General features: G+C 43.6%; 1 protein-coding gene across 13 annotated transcripts in view; it reads right to left on the bottom strand.

Annotated features, from left to right (window-relative positions):
- Positions 1-11858: 11858 nt before the first annotated feature.
- The window catches only part of LOC121535329 (adhesion G protein-coupled receptor L2-like), a 154534-nt gene continuing 142809 nt past the window's right edge, over positions 11859-23583 (bottom strand). For 4 of the 13 annotated variants that reach the window (XM_041842277.2, XM_041842280.2, XM_041842278.2 and 1 more), the window contains 5 exons: positions 23098-23266; positions 22450-22578; positions 21627-21726; positions 19454-19582; positions 11859-14004 (listed from right to left, as the gene is read on the bottom strand). In XM_041842277.2, the coding sequence (XP_041698211.2) occupies positions 13070-14004; positions 19454-19582; positions 21627-21726; positions 22450-22578; positions 23098-23266 (1462 nt within the window). In that variant the 3' untranslated portion in view covers positions 11859-13069. Of the gene's footprint in view, positions 14005-14579; positions 14634-19453; positions 19583-21626; positions 21727-22433; positions 22579-23097; positions 23267-23583 lie in introns of those variants that run through there. The other 9 variants (XM_041842282.2, XM_041842290.2, XM_041842291.2 and 6 more) reach the window with 7 other exon arrangements.

Genomic DNA, 23583 nt, shown 5'->3' with positions numbered 1-23583 from the left:
AACCTATTAGACACTATGCTGCCCCTGGGACCGCACTGTAATCTGGACGTTAGACCCTGGGTTGTGCCACTTACCAAGCTGTCAGCTTTGATGATTCACACACACGCACACACACACACGCACACACACACACACACACACGCACGCACACACACACACACACACACACACGCACACACACACACACACACACGCACACACACACACGCACACACACACACGCACACACACACAAAAGTGTTAGTTGTGTGTGTCCGTGCGTGTGTGTTGTTTACTGAGCGTGTCTGGGGGAGAGGAAGGATGTGAAGGATGTACATGTGTATAGTATGTAGTATGTACAGTATATGTGTGTGCTTAAGCCTACGTATGTGTGTGTGCGCGTGTGTGTGCATATTTTGTGTGTGTCTCAAGGACAACTAGGACAACTTCTCACCAGACACACATTTTACAGACAGGCACATCTGTGGAGAGCAGACTGGGAGAGGCTAGCTGTATGTCCTCTTTATGACTAAATGAATCTTCTCAGACTACTTATGACTACTCCTTTAAGATTTGCTCATCCTGTGAAAAATATATAGGCCTATGCCTATCCTTCACTCTGTGCCATCATCTACCAGCTCTCACAGTCTCACGCAGAATTAGACGTTCATCCATGTTTATCAAACGTCAAATTTAATTTTAAGTTTAGACATTAACTCTGAATGGTTAAGGTAAGGGTTATGGTTTGGGATAGGCTTACAACAAAATATATTTAAAAAATCTTCCTATCGCTGTTATCGAACCTGCAACCTTTGCAGTCAGTGGCAGATGCTTATGCCAATCCCCATCCCCCCTCCACAACGCCCTAGCTCACTGTTGTCCCTAGTGGCCGGTTTCCACGTCATATCCCGACGTTCTCAGACATGGATGGACGTCGAATACTGACTTGTATCATGGGTGACCTGCCTGGTCATCATTGGAAATACTGTAGAAAGGGCCACATCCTAGCCCACCCATTTCTGTCCATAACTACTGGACACTTCTGGCTGGCGCTACTTTTCACTGAGTAGTCCCCAGACTCAAGCGTAGTCCCCTGACTCAAGCCCTTCTGTTATGATCTAATTTTAGTTTTTAGATGTTCCCTCGATCAATAATTAATCAGACATGATAAATGAAGACTAAACGACCAGCCTTCTGGCAAGCACTGCCTGTGAGAATGGGTTAGATGTACAGTAATAGGAATATTCAAGGGGTTGAGGAGAAGGATGGAGCCCCCTCGACTACTTCAGCACTATGTCTGATAGACATACTGTCCTGACCTGGGGATCTTCAGGGGGTTAAGAATAAGGATGTGTGTGTTGTGTTTGTGTGTGTGTGTGTTGTGTGTGTGCGTGTGGTGGCCAGAGACTGAGAGACAGCCCCAGTTTTAGGGGCTTTGTGAGGTTGTTAAACATGTTCCTGTTCACTTTTCCAGCTGTGCCTCCTAAACGGTGCATTAAACTCTGGTAAACCCCAAACGTCACCTGGGAAAACATGAAATGCTCTTTGAGCATCAAGTGGGTTCAAGGACAATCCTCTTGCTCTATTCTCTTCTTTCATGTGTCATTTTTAGGGGTAGAAAGATAATAGAGACATATAGATCACCAATAGTCATATATCGCTTAAAAAACATGTTTTAATAGCTTTCTAAAGAAAAGGTGTGATGGGTTCTCACTCCAAAAGATGTCGCATAATGCTCACTTCATTTTTGTATTATTTATATTATTTCCACTGCATCAGGGATAGCGTGTACAGACCTTTCGGCTTTGCAGCCTTCGTCAGTGTGTAGGTACAAATCTTTTTCATTCAAAACAGCATTTGTAGGGAACACAGGTGCTTCTAATCAGGTTGTCACTCATCTGCCAATCAGGGATGTGGCTTCTCTGATCTACCTTTAATTGACTTACGCAAAATAGTTATATGATAGAACAAATTGGTCCTATAATGAAAAACTTGTTAGCCACTAAGCCCCATTTTACAATTTTACATATCACTAATAGCGTATTGCAGAATGTTAAATTCAACATGTTTGTTTTTTGCTATTAGTGGATGTGAGTCATGCTGTAACAAGAGTCATACGAATGCTGAATTACAGTACATAATGAGTCTATTTTTCTAAACATATGTACTGTAATTTTCCCTGGCCCAGACAGATTAGCCACAGAACCCACTGTGTACTAGACGGATAAGGATAATCCAGCAATGGTTTTAGTGCTAGACGTTACATCTGGTCATACTGTGTTTGGTAGCCTATAACGACAGGTACTGGATGGATAAAGCCTATTGCTCTGAGAGCACATGAACCCAGCTAGTCTACCTTTGCACTATCAAGGCCACAGTATCACAGCTTGCTATAAAATGGATGAAGAACCCTGACTACTTATTGAATGTAGGCTACAGCTTGGAATGATGCACTTAAAGATAAAAGCTTTTCATTTTAAAATGAGAATGAACAACATAAGGGGCTATTCAGACATGTTTTTCAATACATAATGCAAAGTTAATACCACGCACAGCCTTGAATCAAGACCTTTCTGCCCTATAGAAGACATTGACTAACACCAAGAATGCTGAAGAGCAAGATGTGAACACACGTGTTGTGGGGATAATAATGTAGCATTGAAAGAGGACACTTATTCTGTAAGGTGAAGGTGACTGTATTATGGAAAAAGCTCACTCAAATGCATTTCACATTCATAACACAAAGTGAGAGGCAGTCAAAGGTGACAACCCACTGGGCATACACTTAAATTATGTGGAAGCAACGTTAATTCAACCAGTGTGTTCCCAGTGGGAAACAGTTTTATCAAAGCATAGTCTGGTTGTTTGGTGATAAAGAGATATAGGTTGAGGAAAGTATGTAGATTGTAGATTGTACAGTAGGAAGAATAGAGCAAGTGATAACTGTTTCTTTGCAGATGACGAATTCACGCGGACTGTATGAGACTAGACAGCAGAATCTGTTAAAACATGCATGATCACATAATGCATCCTTCTTATTGGTTGCCGTAACCATCTTAATTGGCAGGGCCTCATTGGATGATGGTACGTGGTATATCTCTGCTACCCTTTGAGTGGACGCAGATGGAGTGATCTATATATGTATCCATGTCGTCTCCTCTGTCATGTAAATAAACCGTCTATTCGAGATGCTATCCTGTACACTGTTGTGTTCCTTATTCAAGAGCAAAATAACCTTGCTCCCTTTAACCGGAGATGCAACACGGACTCTCCTCTTAAAGAGAAGATCACGTCTCTTCACCTCCCCTGCTGTTCACTGCCTCAATTTTTTCTGCTCTTCTTTTTTTTCATGGCAGGAGGTAGTTGCCACGGAAATATGACTTTGACCGATACCCTGCACAAAGGCAGTGAGATATCAATGCTCCACGATGCAAAATTCAATATGTTTTTCTCTCTGTTCTGTGCATTAGACAGGGGGCATTGTCATGGTAGCAGCTGCCATTTTAAATGTTAAGGATTTCTTCACATTATGCTAGGTATGAATTGCACATTAAATATTTCCCATAAGGGAAAAAAATATAGATGTTCAATCAAACACTTGGTGTCATATGGTTTCATTAAATTGATAAGGTTTTGAAATGCCAAAACACTGTCATTGATGTATTCTAAACTTCACAGTTGAAATAATCTCAAATATGCTTACATTTATACCACTAAACACTAAATCTGAAAACACTACATCATTGGCTGCTGTAGAGCCTTCTAAACTATGTGTCATGATCGTCATAATGAGTGGACCAAGGCGCAGCGTGATATGAGTACATCCTTTAATAGGTACTTTTCAAATACAACAAAACGATACGTGAAGTCCTCGGTCAATAACACAAACCTACACGGAACAAGATCCCACAAAACACAAGTGCACAACAGGCTGCCTAAGTATGGTTCCCAATCAGAGACTACAAGCAACAGCTGATTCACGTTGCCTCTGATTGAGAACCACCCCGGCCAACATAGAAACACATAACCTAGAACAGAACATAGAAAACGAAACATAGACACTACACAAAGAAACTAACACCCTGGCTCAACATACAAGAGTCCCCAGAGCCAGGGCGTGACAGTACCCCCAAAGGCGCGGACTGCGACCGCGCCAACATAAACCCAACAGGGGAGGGGCCGGGTGGGCATTCCACCTCGGAGGCGGATCCGGCTCCGGGCGTGACCACCACCCTCTAACAACCCCCCCGTAGCGCCCCTGGTCTGGTCCCGCTGGCTGGAGCTGGACTGGACATCGGTGGAGCGGATTGCTTAGGCTCCGGTGTGGAGCAGCTGACCGGTACCTGACCAGGCACCGGTGAAACAGGCACGGGCTGTGCCGGACTGACGACGCGCACCACAGGCTTGGTGCGGGGAGCAGGAATGGGCCGGACCGGGCTGACGACGCGCACCACTGACTTGGTGCGGGGAGCAGGAACGGGCCGGACCGGGCTGACGATGCGCACCACTGGCTTGGTGCGGGGAGCAGGAATGGGCCGGACCGGGCTGACGACACGTACCACTGGCTTGGTGCGGGGAGCAGGAACGGGCCGGACCGGGCTGACGACGCGCACCACAGGCTTGGTGCGGGGAGCAGGAACAGGCCGGACCGGGCTGGCGACGCGCACCATTGGCTTTGTGCGAGGGGCAGGAACAGGCCGGGCCGGACTGGCGACGCGCACCACAGGCTTGGTGCGGGGAGCAGGAACAGGCCGGGCCGGGCTGGCGACGCGCACCATTGGCTTGGTGCGAGGGGCAGGAACAGGCCGGGCCGGGCTGGCGACGCGCATCACAGGCTTAGTGCGATGGGCAGGAACAGGCCGGATCGGGCTGGCGACGCGCACCACAGGCTTGGTGCGAGGGGCAGGAACAGGCCGGGCCGGGCTAGCGACGCCCACCACAGGCTTGGTGTGAGGGGCAGGAACAGGCCGGGCCGGGCTGGCGACGCGCATCACAGGCTTGGTGCGAGGGACAGGAACAGGCCGGACCGTACTGGGAACACACACCACTGGCCTTGTGTGGGGATCAGGAACGGGCCGGACCGGACTGGTAACACACCTCAGTACCTCTCGCCGTGCCTCTACACTCTCCTTCCCTCTACTGACCAATGGCCCCCGTAACCTGGTGGCCTTCTCTCCTCGTCCACAAACTCGCCCTTTATCTGCCTCCAGCAACCCCATCGTCCATGCCGTGTGCCCCCCCAAAAAAATGTCTTGGGGTTGCCTCTCGCCTGTCCGACGACGGCCCGGTTGGCGTCGCTTCTCCTCTCCTGCCTGGGTCTCCCCCTTCATCGCCCTCCGGTAACGGACGGCCTCCTCCTCCGTGATCTGCCCCCAACCGAGGAGGACATCCACTAACGTTACCTCCGGCGTTTGCTCCTGGACACGTTGCTTGGTCCTGTATTGGTGGGATCTTCTGTCACGATCGTCATAATGAGTGGACCAAGGCGCAGCGTGATATGAGTACATCCTTTAATAGGTACTTTTCACATACAACAAAACGATACGTGAAGTCCTCGGTCAATAACACAAACCTACACGGAACAAGATCCCACAAAACACAAGTGCACAACAGGCTGCCTAAGTATGGTTCCCAATCAGAGACAACAAGCAACAGCTGATTCACATTGCTTCTGATTGAGAACCACCCCGGCCAACATAGAAACACATAACCTAGAACAGAACATAGAAAACGAAACATAGACACTACACAAACAAACTAACACCCTGGCTCAACATACAATAGTCCCCAGAGCCAGGGCGTGACACTATGATTGTTACCAGGGCTACATCAATATTTTCCCAGCCTATTATTTTAACAATAGCCCCCTAAAGGCCAGTGATAACTATTTCTCTCTAACAGAGTCCGGTAAATAAAACTTGAATAAACAACATGGATGCAGTTTGAAAGAAATGATTGACTATTGGCCTTGATGACAGCCTTACACTGACTGACTCTATGCCATGATTGTTAATCTGCCATCACCTGTTGCCAGGTAACTTAACAACGAATGAACGAACACAGTGTCATCACCATCCATTCTTTATGGGGAGATGAGCAATCTGTTTCTCCCTCCTCTCTCCCTTGCTCTCTGGCTCATGGGGGAGTTTCCACTCAAGGTCAGAGACAAACCTCTTAGCTATCCAGCAGCTATATTCAAAACGAAGTGGATTGTGTAGGCTGACATGCACATGCACATGCTCCATGTCTATATGTGTTTGTATACATATGTGGATGTGCTTCAATGTACTGTATCTGTTAGTGTATAGAACAGATATACAGATAGCAGCATATAAAACATACTGTACCATACAAAAGCCAGTCCTCATAAGTGCATATAATGAATGTTTGTTGTTGTGCTACAGTAAAGTATAATACAGTCCAGTACTTACAGTAAGTGGTAACCATTGGGATTTAAAATGCCCCATACCACACTTTGGAGCAACAGAGCTCAACAAATTACAGTGATTGCCCTTGTAGCCTGTCACCGTGATTTCGAAACCCCTGTGATTCAATAAGGGAACATTGTTTGGAGTCGGCCTAGGCTTGGAATGCAACAGTAACTCACAATAAAATGTATTTCCCAAGCTTGGCGATTATCTCCACATGGTTCTGACTGTACCATACTGTAATTTAAAAAAGTCGGAGAACACAATCTCAGTAAGTTGCTGAAACTATTCGATTAATTAGCTGTGAAAAGACCCTCTAAAAAGTGGAGCATGAGTCAGAGGTATCCCGCTTCTATGGGGCTGTGAACTCAACGAAAATAGAAGAAAATACACAAGACGTCTGCCAATTATCTACTGTAAAACACTTGATTTCATATCAAATTTGAAACAATTTATTTAGATTTGATTAGATAGGGTGATTTTGCTAAAGTTGATTACAAAAGATAAACAGAATTAATGTACACCCTTTGATGTGCTTATTAAAGTAATGGAAACAGGCTGAACCAGGTGTGTGGAATGGACACACACACACACACACACAGGGCACTTTATTTCTGAGCTCCGTAACATGAGGGATCATGTTTGTTTTGATAAACCTTTACAGCTACAAAGCCAGACATTATTGTGAGATTCCTCTTCTGATCCACTAATTTCCCTAAGAATGCAAGCCCTGAAAAATTCAGTCAGGTTGGTCAAATTCATGTCAGTAATACTTGGTCTGTGCTTATATTCAGAAATGGAGCTATACAGGCCATAAAATCTAAGACTATTTGATACAAAAAGAGACAATATACTGTACAACAGAATCACAAGTTGCCTCAAAATAAATCGTAACCATAAGAAAGAACTGCATCATAAATATGAACTAACCCATTTTAATTGACTCAAATATAAAACATATGAAACTTGGTGGACATGGCAGCTAAAATAGAAAAATGCATCCTTTGTATATCAAATAACATTTTACTCCTCTGTGATATGTTTTACAACCACACATCTTCAGAGATGTCATTTAATAAAAATAAGTGTTTTGAAGTGAGAATAAAATGTGTCATTTTATCTTCAAATGTATTTTTCATATACAGTTTGTCACTCCACATCCTCCAGGCTCTTCCTATCAAATAATTGTTTTTTATTTACAACAATCTTTCAGAAATTAAGCAGAAGCATGATATATTTGCCAGTGTGTTTGCAAAAATGAAGTTCACTATATATTTTTTTACCACACTTGATAATATGATAGTAGTAATACAAACATTTTGTAATTATTTTGTTCTCCATTTCAAACAAAAATAAAGTAAAAAAAAAAAATCTCAATTTTCAGGGTTGCATAAAATACCTGTATTTTGGAGGCCAATTTCTCACATTTCAGAAACCAAATACCCCACGGTTTACCTTGTCTGTAGCAGGGCTGCTGGTGTTGCTGTATTAGCTTTGGTCTAATAGGTGTAATGTGCTGTCACGTCCTTGGCTCAGGGGGATGCATTTCCTCTATCACACAGCATGGGAAAAGTCCAACACACACACACACACACACGTAGTGTGGGGAGAGCCCAACAAAAACCCCAGTGCAGTGTTTACAGAGTAATGCGTGTGACAGGTAACTGTAGACCTGTTTCTAAGTCGGTGGAAGTGTTTCATATGAGAACTGACAGTTATCCAATTGTATTGTGCTCAAACTGGGATGGTTTTTGACAGATGACACAATGGACAAACAGGCTCACGCATACATGTAGGCCTACGCACACACACGTGTACACACACACACACACACACACACACACACACACACACACACACACACACACACACACACACACACACAGGTAACTGCCAAAAGAAAGGAAACACCAACATAAATGAATAGGGCGTTGGGCCACCACATCAATGCACCTTGGCATAGATTCTACAAGTGTCTTCCACAAGAAATTCTTCCACAAGAAAATCCATAATTTGGTGTTTTGTTGATGGTGGTGGAAAAAGCTGTCTCAAGCGCCGCTCCAGAATCTCCCATAAGTTTTCAATTGGGTTGAGATCTGGTGACTGAGACGGCCATGGCATATGGTTTACATCGTTTTCATGCTCATCAAACCATTCAGTGACCACTCATGCCCTGTGGATGGGGGAATTGTCATCCTATGGAGGCATAGCCATGTTACTCAAAATAATGGCCTGCTCAGCATTTTTATACATGTCCCTAAGCACGATGGGATGTTAATAGCTTAATTAACTCAAGAACCACACCCGTGTGGAAGCACCTGCTTTCAATATACTTTGTATCCCCCATTTACTCAAGTTTTTCCTTTATTTTGTCAGTTTACACACTCACTGAAAATGATATCATTCCTTTTCAGATGTGGACTTGAAGAGGCCTCTTGTGTACTTTGTCCTAAACCATAACGGCCATAATCTCCTATAATAGGCTTCAGTGTAGAAGTCTAAGATCCTGTTCTGTCTACCCTCTCCCTCTCTCTCTTTCTCTCGCTCTCACGTTTCTCTCTCTCTCTCCCTCTGTCTATCTCTCCCTGTCTCATATGTTTCTCTCTTTTAGAGTGTCTAGCCTTGGTCACAGTATCGTTGAAGCAGCAAAATACAATTCAAATTAATAAAAGCTACTTGATAAAAGCTGTGCATGAGTGGAGGATGAAATAACACCAAGACACAACAAACATTCACATAACTCAACAGTATTCTTAGGTTACTGGGCATAGGAACAGGCTGGGTATGATTCAATAAGGTTATTATTACTTAATGACGTTTACTTTAATCAGTAGGACAGAGCGTGGGAGCTGGATTTTGTCTAGACCATGCATTTTTCTTTTGTACAATCAGATATAAAATAATGCCTACAAATACAATCCAATACCCCCAATACATATACAAGTCATAACTGCAATAGAAATGTGAGCATTTCCATTGGTTTTACTGTTTGTGTTATGTATAAATGATTTTGATTCACAGAGGCCTAGATTTGGGGTTGTATAAATGCAGAACACGCCACAAGCAGATGCAGAATGCTGTGGCATAGTGTCAGTGTGGGAATGATGCAGAGCCACATTCAGATGCTCTTTATCTTTCTGCTGCAGAGTGAAATGTAGAGGAATGTAAGCTGTGCATTTACAGGGGCCCTGAGGAAATATAATACTCCTGCTTTGTGCCTGTACTAATGTAATTATGCATAGTTCCCGCTTTGGCTAAAGATTGCTATCCCCCACTAACATAAACATTTGTCCGCAAGAACACCTTTTCATTCTAATATGACCGTTTTTTAATGTGTGTTTTTTCCCAAGTAAAACCATGGTGAAATGGTAAAATCATTTTTTTTAATGACATAAAATGTTCATTTAATTTTTATCACATTTAGGATGCACCCGCAGATGCACACACACGCACACATACCACACCACATTTTGGAATACAGGGTCTGTGATCTGAGTTTCAATGAAACATCTTGTTTGATATGTTTTGAAGATGGACATGAAATAATGTCCAAATCACCAGCGGGTGCAACATCAAACAGACCCAAATGAAAACACTATAATGTCTGCTCGGACATTGGCTTATTGCACCTTTATTTGCGACCTGGCCCTGTGGAAACAGCTCCAGGATTGTCTGATTATAGATTAAAGATGGGTTGATTAGTCAAGTTCTTTCATCTCTACCAAACTTCGACAACTTCTCATTTGTTACACGAAGTGTCATCATTGATATGCTGTATCATAGTCTAACCAAAAGTAATACCCAGTTGGAAAGCTGGAAAGCTTGATGGCTAGGAGGGTGAATGGTGACATCATTGAGGGTCCCTGTTCTTTTATCAATGGCATGTGACTTTGTCCCAATAGGGAATGAAGCTGCACCCTAACCCACCCCCCTCACAGAGTATATTACAGCATTACCCATCCTCCCACTCATCATGGGAAAATAACATCAGTCACCAGTATATTGGACGGTATTACAATGCACTTCTCCTGAAGGTGATAAGGTGAGAAAGCTAATATAACAGACAGATTACTTAGCGATAATGAACCAATATATATGCATCATGCAAAAAACAACCCCTAAAGCCTTGGGAGAGAAGGGATGCCCATATTTTTCATTCATCATTATTTTGCCTGAGCTACGAACACATATAGATGGAGGATTATGACACAAAATTGACACCGTCACGTCTTGTACCCTTTCGTGTTGATATTGGTGTTAGAAAGGAGAATTTGATTGTGTGCCACTGATTTAACTGTTTATGATAAAGCTGCCTCTTAAAGGGATACTTCGGGATTTGGGCAATGAAGCCCTTTATCTACTACCCCAGTCAGATGAACTTATGGATACCATTTTTATGTCTCTGTGTACAGTATGAAAGAAGTTGGAGGTAGTTTCGCGAGCCAATGCCAACTAGCGTTAGCATGCTAGCAGATACCCATAGACTTTCAATCATTGCGCTAACGGTAGTTAGCAATTGCGCTAGTAAGCAACTTCCTTCAAACCGCACGCAGAGAAATAAAAAATGGTATCCACAAGTTCATCGGACTCTGGGGAAGTAGATAAAGGGCCTCATTGCCAAAATCCCAAGGTATCCCTTTAAGAGGCAGCTTTATCATAAACAGTTAAATCAGTGGCACACAATCAAATTCTCCTTTCTAACACCAGCAACAACACGACAGGATACAAGACGTGACAGTGTCAATTTTGTGTCAGAATCCTCTATCTATATGTGTTCATAGCTCAGGCAAAATAATGATGAATGAAAAATATGGGCCTCCCTTCTTCTTAAGTCCTGAAGTATCCCTTTAAGACAACAAGACAAGGTCCATTCCTTTCCAAATGAACTGCAAGTCCGAGAGAGCCTGCTTGTACTGTATGCATGGTCCTGGTCCCTGGTCATCAGCTTTGCATTTCATCTGATTTTCATTACATCTGAAGTGAAAGTGAAGCCAAGTTTCCATATAATATAACAGACCGGTTCAGTGTCTCCCGGCCGGGGCCTGTTGGATCTGGATAGCTCTGTGTAAACGGAGAGGCTGACATTCAAACACCGCGGCAGGGAGCCATGGTGGACTTAGCAGCTCTGCTACGCTCTGCCCTGCCTTGGCCACGGGCCCCGCTCCTTTCTCTCTCCCTCCCTCCAACGTCTGACAGAGAATTGGCATCTCACATGGCCTAATGAAGTGTATGTCACAGTTAAATGCGGAACTGAGCAGACGTACGTTGTCTACTAAGAACAACTGGGTGGTCAGCTTGAAGCAGGACCTACTAGGCAATAATATTTGAATGAAAGTTATTGAGCAAGATCAGTCAGATAACTCTCCCTTTGACATTTCTCTCCATGGCTACAGGTCAGCTTAGCTCTCATCTTGCTCCGTGTCTGGACATGAAAGAAAGAGAACAGTCAGATATTTGCAAACAAGAAAAAATCTCACATTTATTTGATATCACAAGAGTTGAATTTTTATATCAGCTGACAATGGGCTCTTACAAAATAAATGAAATGAATCTAAACCATGCTGAAACAAGTCACACTACCCAACCATTTTTCTTTTTCAAATGTTCAATAATTCTGTTAATAAATTAATGTCAAAGGCTGAAATATGCTCGTAAAACTTGAAATATCGCATTGACACAATTTTTATTTTATTTTCTTTCAAGTAAAATAAATTACACAATGATCCAATTCACTCCAAATCTGTGCATGGCATGGTGTTAACAACAAATATTACTGGCAAAACTCTTAATTCATGAAAGCAAAAAGCACTTCACAAGCGGAGATGTGAGTATGGTTTCTTATGGGAATTTCAAAAAAGTATATATTTTTTATGTTCAAACATACTACGAGTCAAGTGAGAGGAAAAAAGACATTTGCACCGTTTGAGCAACCTGTTTTGAGGACAATCTCCTCAACATTGAAAGGTTGTATAATTCGTTGCCACAACATTTGTATTCTTAATTTGTTTACACTGTGGTACAGCAAAATATATTTTATTTAGCTGTTAATCTGACAACAGTTAAATGTGCAATAGAGAAAATATAATGCCTGAGTCTGAATTAGTGGTTCTTCATTTGACATTCCTCAATGTGGAGTGGAATGACTCTAGGTTCTGGAGTGGAATGACTCTAGGTTCTGGAGTGGAATGACTCTAGGTTCTGGAGTGGAATGACTCAACAGATCCTCATTTTGGAAACTATTCCAAGAACACTTCACCAGTGTTCCTAAAGTTCTAAACCTGGAGTTTGAAACCATGTTTTTTTTCTTCTTCAGTATAATACAAATGCAGGCAGAACAGGGATGGCGCCAGACACTTGGAGTGGTCTGTGCATTTCCTTCTCTGCAGTCCCACAGCAGAGCGGAGCAGTTGAAGTCCAAAGGACATTTGTGTGTGACCGAGTGTATGTGTGAAAAAGTCATCCATCTCCTGCCTACCACCCACAAACATTTAACTTCCTCCTCTGACGGGTCATTAGGAGTGCAGAGGAGGACTGGGAGGAGGACCGGTGAGGGCTGGCAATAGTCTTGACATCAACCAAAGCCCACACACATACAGTACATATGTTCAAACCTGTGCAAAAACACCAGAGAGGTGCTTCCTCTCCTTCCTCCATCCACCTGCTCAGAGGCTGGTAATGAGCTGCATCTGTCCATCCTGGGGGCCCTCTCCCTCAGGTTCACAGTCCTCAGCGCTGGGTGTCACAATGCACCCATCGCTGGTGCCCCGGTTTATGTGGTAGTAGGACAGGGGCTGGGGCCCGTCGCCCAGCTCAGGCATGCTCTTATGGTACAGGTCCTCCCCCTCGCTCCTGGGGGAAGGGGACAGGTCGTCGGCTTCATCGGCGGGGTAGGGTGAGACCGAGGGGGAGGCTGAGGGAGAGTCTCTCAGGTTGGGCATGCTGGTGTACAGGGAGTCCCTGTTATTGTTGGGTGACTGGGAGTCCCTGTCCTCCGTCGCCCCCACTGTCTTGGAGCCGTGGCCCCCAGGCCCCTCCACAACCCTCCTGGGGGCCTTGTGGGCGCTGTAGAGCAGGGAGTGAGTCCTCTGGGGCAGGAGGGGGGCCTCTAACGCCTCCTTGTGGTGGGGGTGCAGCAGCAACTCCAGGGTGGGGTGACCGCCTCCAATTACCCCGACTATACTACCTCTCTGGGGGGACGAAGCCTCAGCATGGTTCGCCACTATGGCATCATCCTTGCTGCCGCATCCACCCCCACAACCCCTATCCCTGTCCACAGTCACCCTGGTCTGGGGAGGGGCCCGGTCCCTGTCCCTCTCCCTGCTATCCCGGTGGGGGTTGTGGCCCTTGGGGGGCCCGCGGGGCCTCAGGTTGTTGTGGACCAGCTCAGAGATGATCATCTTCTCGAAGGCAGCATCGTCCAGGCTGAGGCCCCCCTGGTCCCCCGGGCCGCAGACCACACCCCCAACCACGCCCCCGCCCACAACGTCCTCATAGTCATCGTCATGGTCACGCAGGGAGTAGCAGTTGTTAAAGTTTCCGTTGAGGGGGAGGGTGTCCATGGCACTGATGTCCCTGCTGTGGGTCAGAGAGTGCTGCCCTGCAACGAGAGGTACGACACCTGGATTAGATATCACTGATAAATGTTTATAATCAATATTAAATCACAATCAATACAATACAGTTTAATACTGCTCAGGACACTTCACTGTTAAGTGTTTGCAATAGTTGCTATCTCGATATTTTATGTTTATATTTTCATATTTATACATAATATACAGTTCAAGAGGTTGAAATTTGAAGTCGTTTTCTATCATGTATGTTTTCATTTTGCATCATCATGTCTGACATTATCATAGCCAATACGGAAGTTATCCTGAACAATATTCGACAAATGAGAAAGGAAAAAAAAAGAAACATTACACATCCAGCAACAACACACTGATAATGTAGCTAGCCAGGAAGCAACGACATAGCAAGATCAACATAACATCATAACACAGGTTATGAGAGAAAAAAATGCTAAGGTGGAGGTAGAAAAGAGACAATGAATAAAACATTCATTCCAGCCTTAAAAAAAAGAAAGCAGGAGTAATGTGGAACACAGACGCACGGCCACTTCGTTCACCCAGTGGGGCCACACAACCACGATACAGGCACGGTGCAATGACTCACTTTGCCACCACTCACATCAAGTGTGTCTGCTCAGGCTATCTGGCCTAAGAACTGCTGATATGCAACAAAAAAAAGTAAAACATATGCTTTTTATTGCGGCATAAAAAACAAGACAATCACTGAAATAAGACAAAAGAGGAAGGAGGCCTGGATTCAGTCGGTCCCTCTCAGATTTGGGTCCCCTTAAAAAGTTACCGATTTAACTCTCATTTGCAGATAAAATTTTTTGAGAAAGCTCTAAAGAAATAATCCTGAGAACAACTGAATCCAGGACTTGGCAGGTGGAGGGGTTTCAGCAGCAAGCAATCACAGCCTCTTTACAGTCTAAAATGGCAGGTACACCATCATATCATTACTCTCTCTTTCTCTGCTTAAAATGTGATTGAGGGATGATTTGATTTAACAGGTTTCTATCTATCTACTTCTCCCAGATGGGAAGGAAATACTTTGTACACAATAGATCACATTGATAACCTCTTGTGAAGCCCAAAGATTGGCTAGAAGCCTTTCGGCAGAAGATGAAGAAGAGAGGGAATAGGAGGATCAGTCTAAATGAGCAAGGGAAGAGGATGAAAAAAAAGAGCCGTATTTTGGCGGTTAGTTACTGCCTCGCTTCAAGCTCCGCGAAAGGGGGGAGATTGAAGTTTTAGATTTCAGTTAAATGAGTCTGAATAGACCTGACTGTGAGATGGAGGAATAAAATTGGAGCTGGGCTGTGACACACACTGCTGTGGAGATAAGGACCGTCTTTTTCTCTCTTTAGTAGGGAGAAAAGAGTGTAAAAACAGACATCAAATAATTTCTACAAAAATAGTGAAAGAAGGGAACAGGGATGGGGGATGGGGGGATGGAGGGATGGGAGGATGGAGGGAGGAGGGATGGAGGGATGGAGGGATGGGAGGATGGAGGGATGGAGGGATGGGAGGATGGAGGGATAGAGGGATAGGGGGATAGAGGGATAGAGGGATAGAGGGATGGGGGGATGGAGGGATGGAGGAGGAGTGTGAGGGCAAAGAAAGGGGGCTAGAAAAAAATATGGAAATAGCGTGAAAACAGCCCCACTGCGGGATTTGCATTTGTTTATGCATGGGCAGTCATTTTAATGCAGATAGATATTGTCTACTGGGAGGGGGTAAGTGATGTGAAACGAATTTAACTGGACACCGCCAGAGCCAGACAGCTGCATTCTGGGAAAGATTCCAACGGAAATTCGCCCAAGATGTTCTCTTTACCGTTACTGCATCAAATTAACATCTGCACAGTATTACCTTTGTATTAATACACTTAATAGAAGCCATGTTGATCCTTCAGGATGGGGAGGATCATCTATAACGACTATAGCAGAAGACATTAGAAATAAGCTAACATTTTCAACTTGAGCCTCTTCAATACTTTACACTTGGGTGATTCATCATCATATAACTAGGCCTGGGAATTGCCAGGGACTTCACGATATTATCACGATACTTTGGTGCCAATACGATATGTATTGCGATTCTCACGATTCTATATGTATTGCGATTTGATACCGTGATTTCATTGCGATTCAATATTCCTAACATATTTCTCCCCATATGTCTGCTGCAGAGGGACAAGAGAGAGCCATGTGAAAATGAGTTTTGATCAGTTCTGGTGCAGGTATAGCAAAATAGCACAAAAATAATATTGCGATATTGTCAAAATGATACGATGCAATACAGTGGGGGAAAAAAGTATTTAGTCAGCCACCAATTGTGCAAGTTCTCCCACTTAAAAAGATTAGAGAGGCCTGTAATTTTCATCATAGGTACACGTCAACTATGACAGACAAAATGAGGGAAAAAAATTCCAGAAAATCACATTGTAGGATTTTTTATGAATTTATTTGCAAATTATGGTGGAAAATAAGTATTTGGTCACCTACAAACAAGCAAGATTTCTGGCTCTCACAGACCTGTAACTTCTTCTTTAAGAGGCTCCTCTGTCCTCCACTCGTTACCTGTATTAATGGCACCTGTTTGAACTTGTTATCAGTATAAAAGACACCTGTCCACAACCTCAAACAGTCACACTCCAAACTCCACTATGGCCAAGACCAAAGAGCTGTCAAAGGACACCAGAAACAAAATTGTAGACCTGCACCAGGCTGGGAAGACTGAATCTGCAATAGGTAAGCAGCTTGGTTTGAAGAAATCAACTGTGGGAGCAATTATTAGGAAATGGAAGACATAGAAGACACATGGAAGACATGGAAGACACTGATAATCTCCCTCGATCTGGGGCTCCACGCAAGATCTCACCCCATGGGGTCAAAATGATCACAAGAACGGTGAGCAAAAACCCCAGAACCACACGGGGGGGACCTAGTGAATGACCTGCAGAGAGCTGGGACCAAAGTAACAAAGCCTACCATCAGTAACACACTACGCCGCCAGGGACTCAAATCCTGCAGTGCCAGACGTGTCCCCCTGCTTAAGCCAGTACATGTCCAGGCCCGTCTGAAGTTTGCTAGAGTGCATTTGGATGATCCAGAAGAGGATTGGGAGAATGTCATATGGTCAGATGAAACCAAAATATTACTTTTTGGTAAAAACTCAACTCGTCGTGTTTGGAGGACAAAGAATGCTGAGTTGCATCCAAAGAACACCATACCTACTGTGAAGCATGGGGGTGGAAACATCATGGTTTGGGGCTGTTTTTCTGCAAAGGGACCAGGACGACTGATCCGTTTAAAGGAAAGAATGAATGGGGCCATGTATCGTGAGATTTTGAGTGAAAACCTCCTTCCATCAGCAAGGGCATTGAAGATGAAACGTGGCTGGGTCTTTCAGAATGACAATGATCCCAAACACACCGCCCGGGCAACGAAGGAGTGGCTTCGTAAGAAGCATTTCAAGGTCCTGGAGTGGCCTAGCCAGTCTCCAGATCTCAACCCCATAGAAAATCTTTGGAGGGAGTTGAAAGTCCGTGTTGCCCAGCGACAGCCCCAAAACATCACTGCTCTAGAGGAGATCTGCATGGAGGAATGGGCCAAAATACCAGCAACAGTGTGTGAAAACCTTGTGAAGACTTACAGAAAACGTTTGACCTGTGTCATTGCCAACAAAGGGTATATAACAAAGTATTGAGAAACTTTTGTTATTGACCAAATACTTATTTTCCACCATAATTTGCAAATAAATTCATTAAAAATCCTACAATGTGATTTATTTTTCTCATTTTGTCTGTCATAGTTGACGTGTACCTATGATGAAAATTACAGGCCTCTCTCATCTTTTTAAGTGGGAGAACTTGCACAATTGGTGGCTGACTAAATACTTTTTTTCCCCACTGTATATCGTAAAAAATAATATCCTGATATATAACTGTATAGATTCTCCCCCCCCCCATCACTACATATAACACTACTTGACATCTGTCTGTTAGGGAGTTACACCCAAACCAGTCAACATCTATTTAGTTACACCCAAACCAGTCAACACCTAATATTTAATGTCCTTCAACTGTTAGTCATTAATAATGTTTGAGTCCTTTCATTTTCTTGAACTGTGAGTCATTAATGATAGTATCTGTAGTGTTTGAGGATGCAGGTATGTGGAGTATCTCCCTTATGATTGTCTGTGTCTTTCATGTATTTCCACATGATTCATCTGCCTGTAGGGAGGACTGACTGATGAGTCTTGGCAGGTCATGGGGATGATCACACTGACGCATACAATAACCTGTTAATTTGACTCGGTCACTGTAAATGTATTAACACCACTCAACTAGAATAAGTTATCTTATACTGTCATTACTTATGATGACTGTACATTTTAATATCTCAAAAGCATTGTTTGCTTGCACATGGCGTGGGGGTATTTATAGATTCTAGTTAAATGTGTGGTGTTTTGATTATGGTCATTGGTATATTGTTTGAAATGAAATAGTAATGATATCATGAAATGTCTGACTTCTGTGACAATCTATTTATGTTAGGTTCGGAACTCTTTACAACCTCCTCCAGAAGAAAAAGGCAGATGATTTGACTTAAGTGTTCTCATTGAGAAGCGAGCGAATTTGGAGACCTGCCAAATCAGAGGGAGCGACTACAGTTTCTGTAAGTTCTCCTGTATCCTTCCCTTCCCTTCTTCCTCCCTCCCTCCCTCCACACATTCATCCTAGCGCTGCTTCCTTTCCTTCCATCCTCTTTCATCACCAAATGCCTCTGCATATCTGAGGGGTATAATTCTGCCTGCATTGCGTCTTGTACTCCTGTGTTTTTTATTCCTTTATATGCCTTCCTCCTTTAGTCTGATAGAGAGCATATCTGGTTCACGCTACACAGACAGTGACATAATTCAAATCAAACTGGGATCCGGGTTTGTAGTCAAGAAATTTTTTCATAATGCCATTGAACCTGATGTAAATGTAGCATCAACAGGTGTACGAGGAGAATGGAAAATAATAGGATATCATATATAAACGGAATAAATGCATCCCATTTCCTATAAATGACTGTTGGAGTAGTCTAGATAAGATAGCACTGACCTTTCTCAACCTTATCTGGTTCTGTGTAACAAAGCACAGCTTGTATACTAGATAAAGATGAAATAAAGACAGGTGGTAATGAGAGAGGAAAGAAAGGGCAACCCTACATTCTACAGCAAGACTTCTCAACACCTGCTGTGTAGGGGCCACAACCCCACAAAGAACCGCTATTACAATTAGTTTCAAACACACACTAAAACAAAACAAATGTGTGTCCAAATGGCACCCCATTCCCTATATAGTGCACTCATTTTGACCAGAGTCAAACTTGTCAAGGTAACACACTACATAGGGAATATGGTGCCATTTCAGACACAGAGAAAGACAGATCTATATAGAGAGAAAGGTTAGAGATCACCATGCACCTGGTGGGTGAAAGGCCGGAGGGGAGGGGGTGTTGCACACCACAGTCTCAGCCAACAGGTTGTTATAGGGGTTGTTAGGGTCGTGGGCTCGAAGCAGAGGGTTAGTTAGAAGGTAGTTGCCAGTCATCCCTGTGAGAAGGAAGGAAGAAGTGAGGGAGGAAAGAAAGAAAGGCAGGAGAGAGAGAAAGAGGAGAAAAAGAGAAAGAGAGGGTATGTTAAGAGGTAGATGTCAAACCCTGCAAGAACGGTGGGAGAGAGAGGGAGTGAGAGCGTTAGAGAGGATGTGAGGGAGGAGAAATACTATTATATGATTATATTTTATTCTATTAAAAAGACAAGGCCAGAGAGTAAAGAAGGGAAGAAGGCGATAGAGAGAAAGCGACCAGAGGAAAAAGTATATCTGTACAGGAGTGCAGCAGTGTGCTTCTTCAGTAAATACAATGTGCTGGTTAGTTGGGTAGTTGATGTTTAAATCATGTCTACACACCGCATTCTCCAGATTTAATTTCACAGAACAGCAAGCAATAAATATTGTCTGCAACAAGTGAGTCTGTCTCTATAAACAAAGCCACTTTCTGTACCACCAGACAGTACCAAGCACTCATGTACTAACAACATTGTCAAGTACTTTCTCTGTTAAACAAATATTTGACTAATTCATAAATACTACTGTAGGGACTACATTCTAAAGTGGGCGTCAAAATATTCAGTATGATTACAGTAATGATAAGAGGCCATCTGAACTCTCTGAAGGTCTGTTCCAGGTGCCTAGGAGTCAAAAGAAGAATACTGGAAGAGATTATTTTTTGGGCACCATGATGTTTTAATAAACATCTTTATTTTGCATTTAAGCCTCAGTTTTGGATATATTCATTTTTTCGATAGTATGCGGGTCTCCATCTCTTCCAGTATGATTACAGTAGCCATATAAAACAAGACCATACAATCAAACTGATGATGTTGGGACTACAAACCGGTATCTATTGACATCACTTTGCTCCCACATAATGTAAGTGTGCATAATGCATCTATAAGTATAATGTATAATAGCAATGTCCAGTCATTGAAAACGAATCTCTTATATCTCATTTCTTATCAGTGGCGATTAAGAGTTAGCTTAATGCTGACACTGATAAGGAGGATAGAAGTTAAAAAAACTATTTAGCAGTGCAACTCTGAGCTGTATCATGTTAAACCTCTCTGTGACCTCTCCCTCACTCTCTTCCTCTGTCAGTTTCTCTCTTTTCCCTCTCTCTACCTCTCCTCGTTCTCTCTCTATCTCCCCCTCTGTCTGTCTCAGTCTTTTTCTCTCTCGTCTCTCTCCCTCTCTCCCTCCCTCCCTCCCTCGCTCTCTCGCTCACTCTGTCTCATGGACGAAAATCATCAGGAGACCAGGCCAGGGTGAGGATGAGTCAGTGCACAGCCAGCAAAGCTCCTGTAGCCAGCCAGTCAGGGTCGCCCAGAGTTGAACACACACACGACACCAGCTTCTCATCACTACCACTTGAAGCCAGACTAAGTAGCTATGTAATACTTCTCTCATCCAACAAGTAGCAGCTGTGCAGATCGACCACCAAAAGACACATTGACGTGAACTTTGACTCATCGTAAAACATTTGTTCAGCATGTATTTGTTTACTTGCTGCTGAAAAACATGTATTTTATTTGTTGTTTATGATTTATTGTAATATAATAAGGACAGACACAAGCACATGGACAATATTGAGTAAACATTAATAATTTTACCAAAAAGCTGCCTCCTTGAATGAAGAGCATCATCATTGACTGGTTAAATAAAGGTTAAATAGATACAAATAAAATCAGCATCTGCCAGATTTATTCAGGCACTTGTTGTCTATTCAAGGTCCCATAACAGACAGAACACAGCACGTGTAGATAGAGACAGAAGGGCCAGAAGGGACAGAAGGGACAGAGGGGCCAGAAGGGACAGAGGGGCCAGAGGGGACAGAGGGGCCAGAGGGGACAGAGGGGCCAGAGGGGACAGAGGGGCCAGAAGGGACAGAGGGGCCAGAGGGGCCAGAGGGGACAGAGGGGCCAGAGGGGCCAGAGGGGCCAGAGGGGACAGAGGGGCCAGAAGGGACAGAGGGGCCAGAGGGGACTTTGGGGCCAGAAGGGACTTTGGGGTCAGAATGGACTGAGGGGCCAGTCTTACCCTGGTGGTTGAGGGTGGAGGTGCTGTTGATGTCTCCGGAGATGAAGGAGGATTCTGACTGCTTCCTCACTGTGTCGTTCCACATCCTCCTGATACGACTCTGTAGGAGGTAAACAACAACACACATATTAGAATAACCTGAAACACTGATGTCCCTTCCCTTTACATGCTATCATGCAACAGAAAAAGACCACAAGAAAAATGCTCTTTAAAATAAAGGCAGCAAGCAAACACAATGGATTACAAGAACTACCTCCAAAACAAAATGGATACATGCGAAATGACACCCTATTCCCTATACAGTGCACTACTTTTGACCAGGGCCCATAGGACTCTGGTCAAAAGTAGTGCACGATATAGGGAATACACTGGTATCCTTTCCTGTTCCCTCTACATGCTAGCATGCAACTGGAGAACAAGGCGTAAGCTCTCCCTTTCACCCTCAGTGGAAAGAAAGAAAGCTATTTCACACAAGAGGATTAGAATGACCAGCTTTAACTCAACACTAACTCTCTTCCCTCTATGTGTTAGCATGCAACAGGAGAGAAAGACCACAACTGGCCTTTCCCTCCTACGCCGCAAACCAATTTCCCTCTGAGCAAATAAAGCTACTGAAGTGTACTACAGTACTGCTCTCAATACAAATAAAGGGTTGAGAGAAGGTATATTCAAGTGTTCATGCTGGTCCTTGGCATGCTAGCATGCAACAGGAGAAAGACTAGAAAAAGAACCTTCGTTTCCCTCTCCATAGAAAGAAAGGATAGAAAAAAGGTATATATAATCCAACTTCCCGCTGCTGTACTGTACCTAGTATGTACTGTACCTGTGTGGCGGAGGAGTAGCGTGCGGTGGATCGGGATGTGGCTGTCTTGGCCGAGCTGTGGGACCCTTCAGAAGGCAGACCTCCGCAGCACTGGGACTGACGGAAGCATTTGCTGTACTCTTTCCGGACCTGCAGCGGGCACAAGATCAAGGCAGAGCGACAGAAACACAATGAGACACCACAACAGTGACAGTCTACTCCAGTGAGAGATAGAGAGAGGAAAGCTTCCTTGTAAAGCCACAAAATCCATATCTTTATCAAATGCCACCCAGCCGACAGCAGTAGTTCAAATGGCGTCTCTGGAGATAGGCCTATCACGTCTGCCATGATGACACATTAAAATATCATAGGGGGAGGGGGATTTTTCAGGGGGACAAATATGACACAGTAGCGTTGCTAATATCAGAGATAGTCTTAAATGTCAAGAGACAGCAGACATTGAAATGAAAAGTATATATTTTGCATTAGACTTAAGTACACATATATACTTTTATCTTATTTATTTGGGAAACTAGTCATTAAAAAGGTTATTTCCCACTTCTGGTGAGGAAAGCTTGTCTTATATTCAAACATTGATGTACAAAATGCAGTGCTTTATTGGAGTCTGCAGCATTATCTTCATATAGCCCATATGTATTAAATCCTTACCTTTTTCTGGAGGAGACAGTGGAAGATAAAGATGAACATCCCTTGCAGAGTGTTGAAGATGGTGAAGAGGTACGCCATGACGACGGAGGACTCGTTGAGGAAGAACAGACCAAAGGACCAGGTCAGGCCCAGGAGAAAGAGCAGGGCGAACGCTCCAAGCACCCAGGATCTAAAACACACAAATATTGATCACAATCATTAATAATAACTGAAGCAACTGCCTTGATTTAATCTTTCATTCATTTGAAGTTGCTCTCTGTTCGGTTCCTAAGGATTTGTTCTGTGGGGAAAGAAGGAGGCCGTGTTATTATCGCTCTCTATTTCTCCTTCTGGACATGTTTATACACTGAACAAAAATATAAACGCAACATGCATCAATTTCAAACATTTTACTGAGTTACAGTTCATTAATCAGTCAATTTAAATAAATAAATTAGGTCCTAATCTATGGATTTCACATGACTGGGAATACAGATATGCATGTAT

The sequence above is a fragment of the Coregonus clupeaformis genome, chromosome 21, assembly GCF_020615455.1.
Source record: "Coregonus clupeaformis isolate EN_2021a chromosome 21, ASM2061545v1, whole genome shotgun sequence".
In the NCBI taxonomy this organism is placed as follows: Eukaryota; Metazoa; Chordata; class Actinopteri; order Salmoniformes; family Salmonidae; genus Coregonus; species Coregonus clupeaformis.
This window is presented reverse-complemented; position numbering and strand designations above follow the sequence as displayed.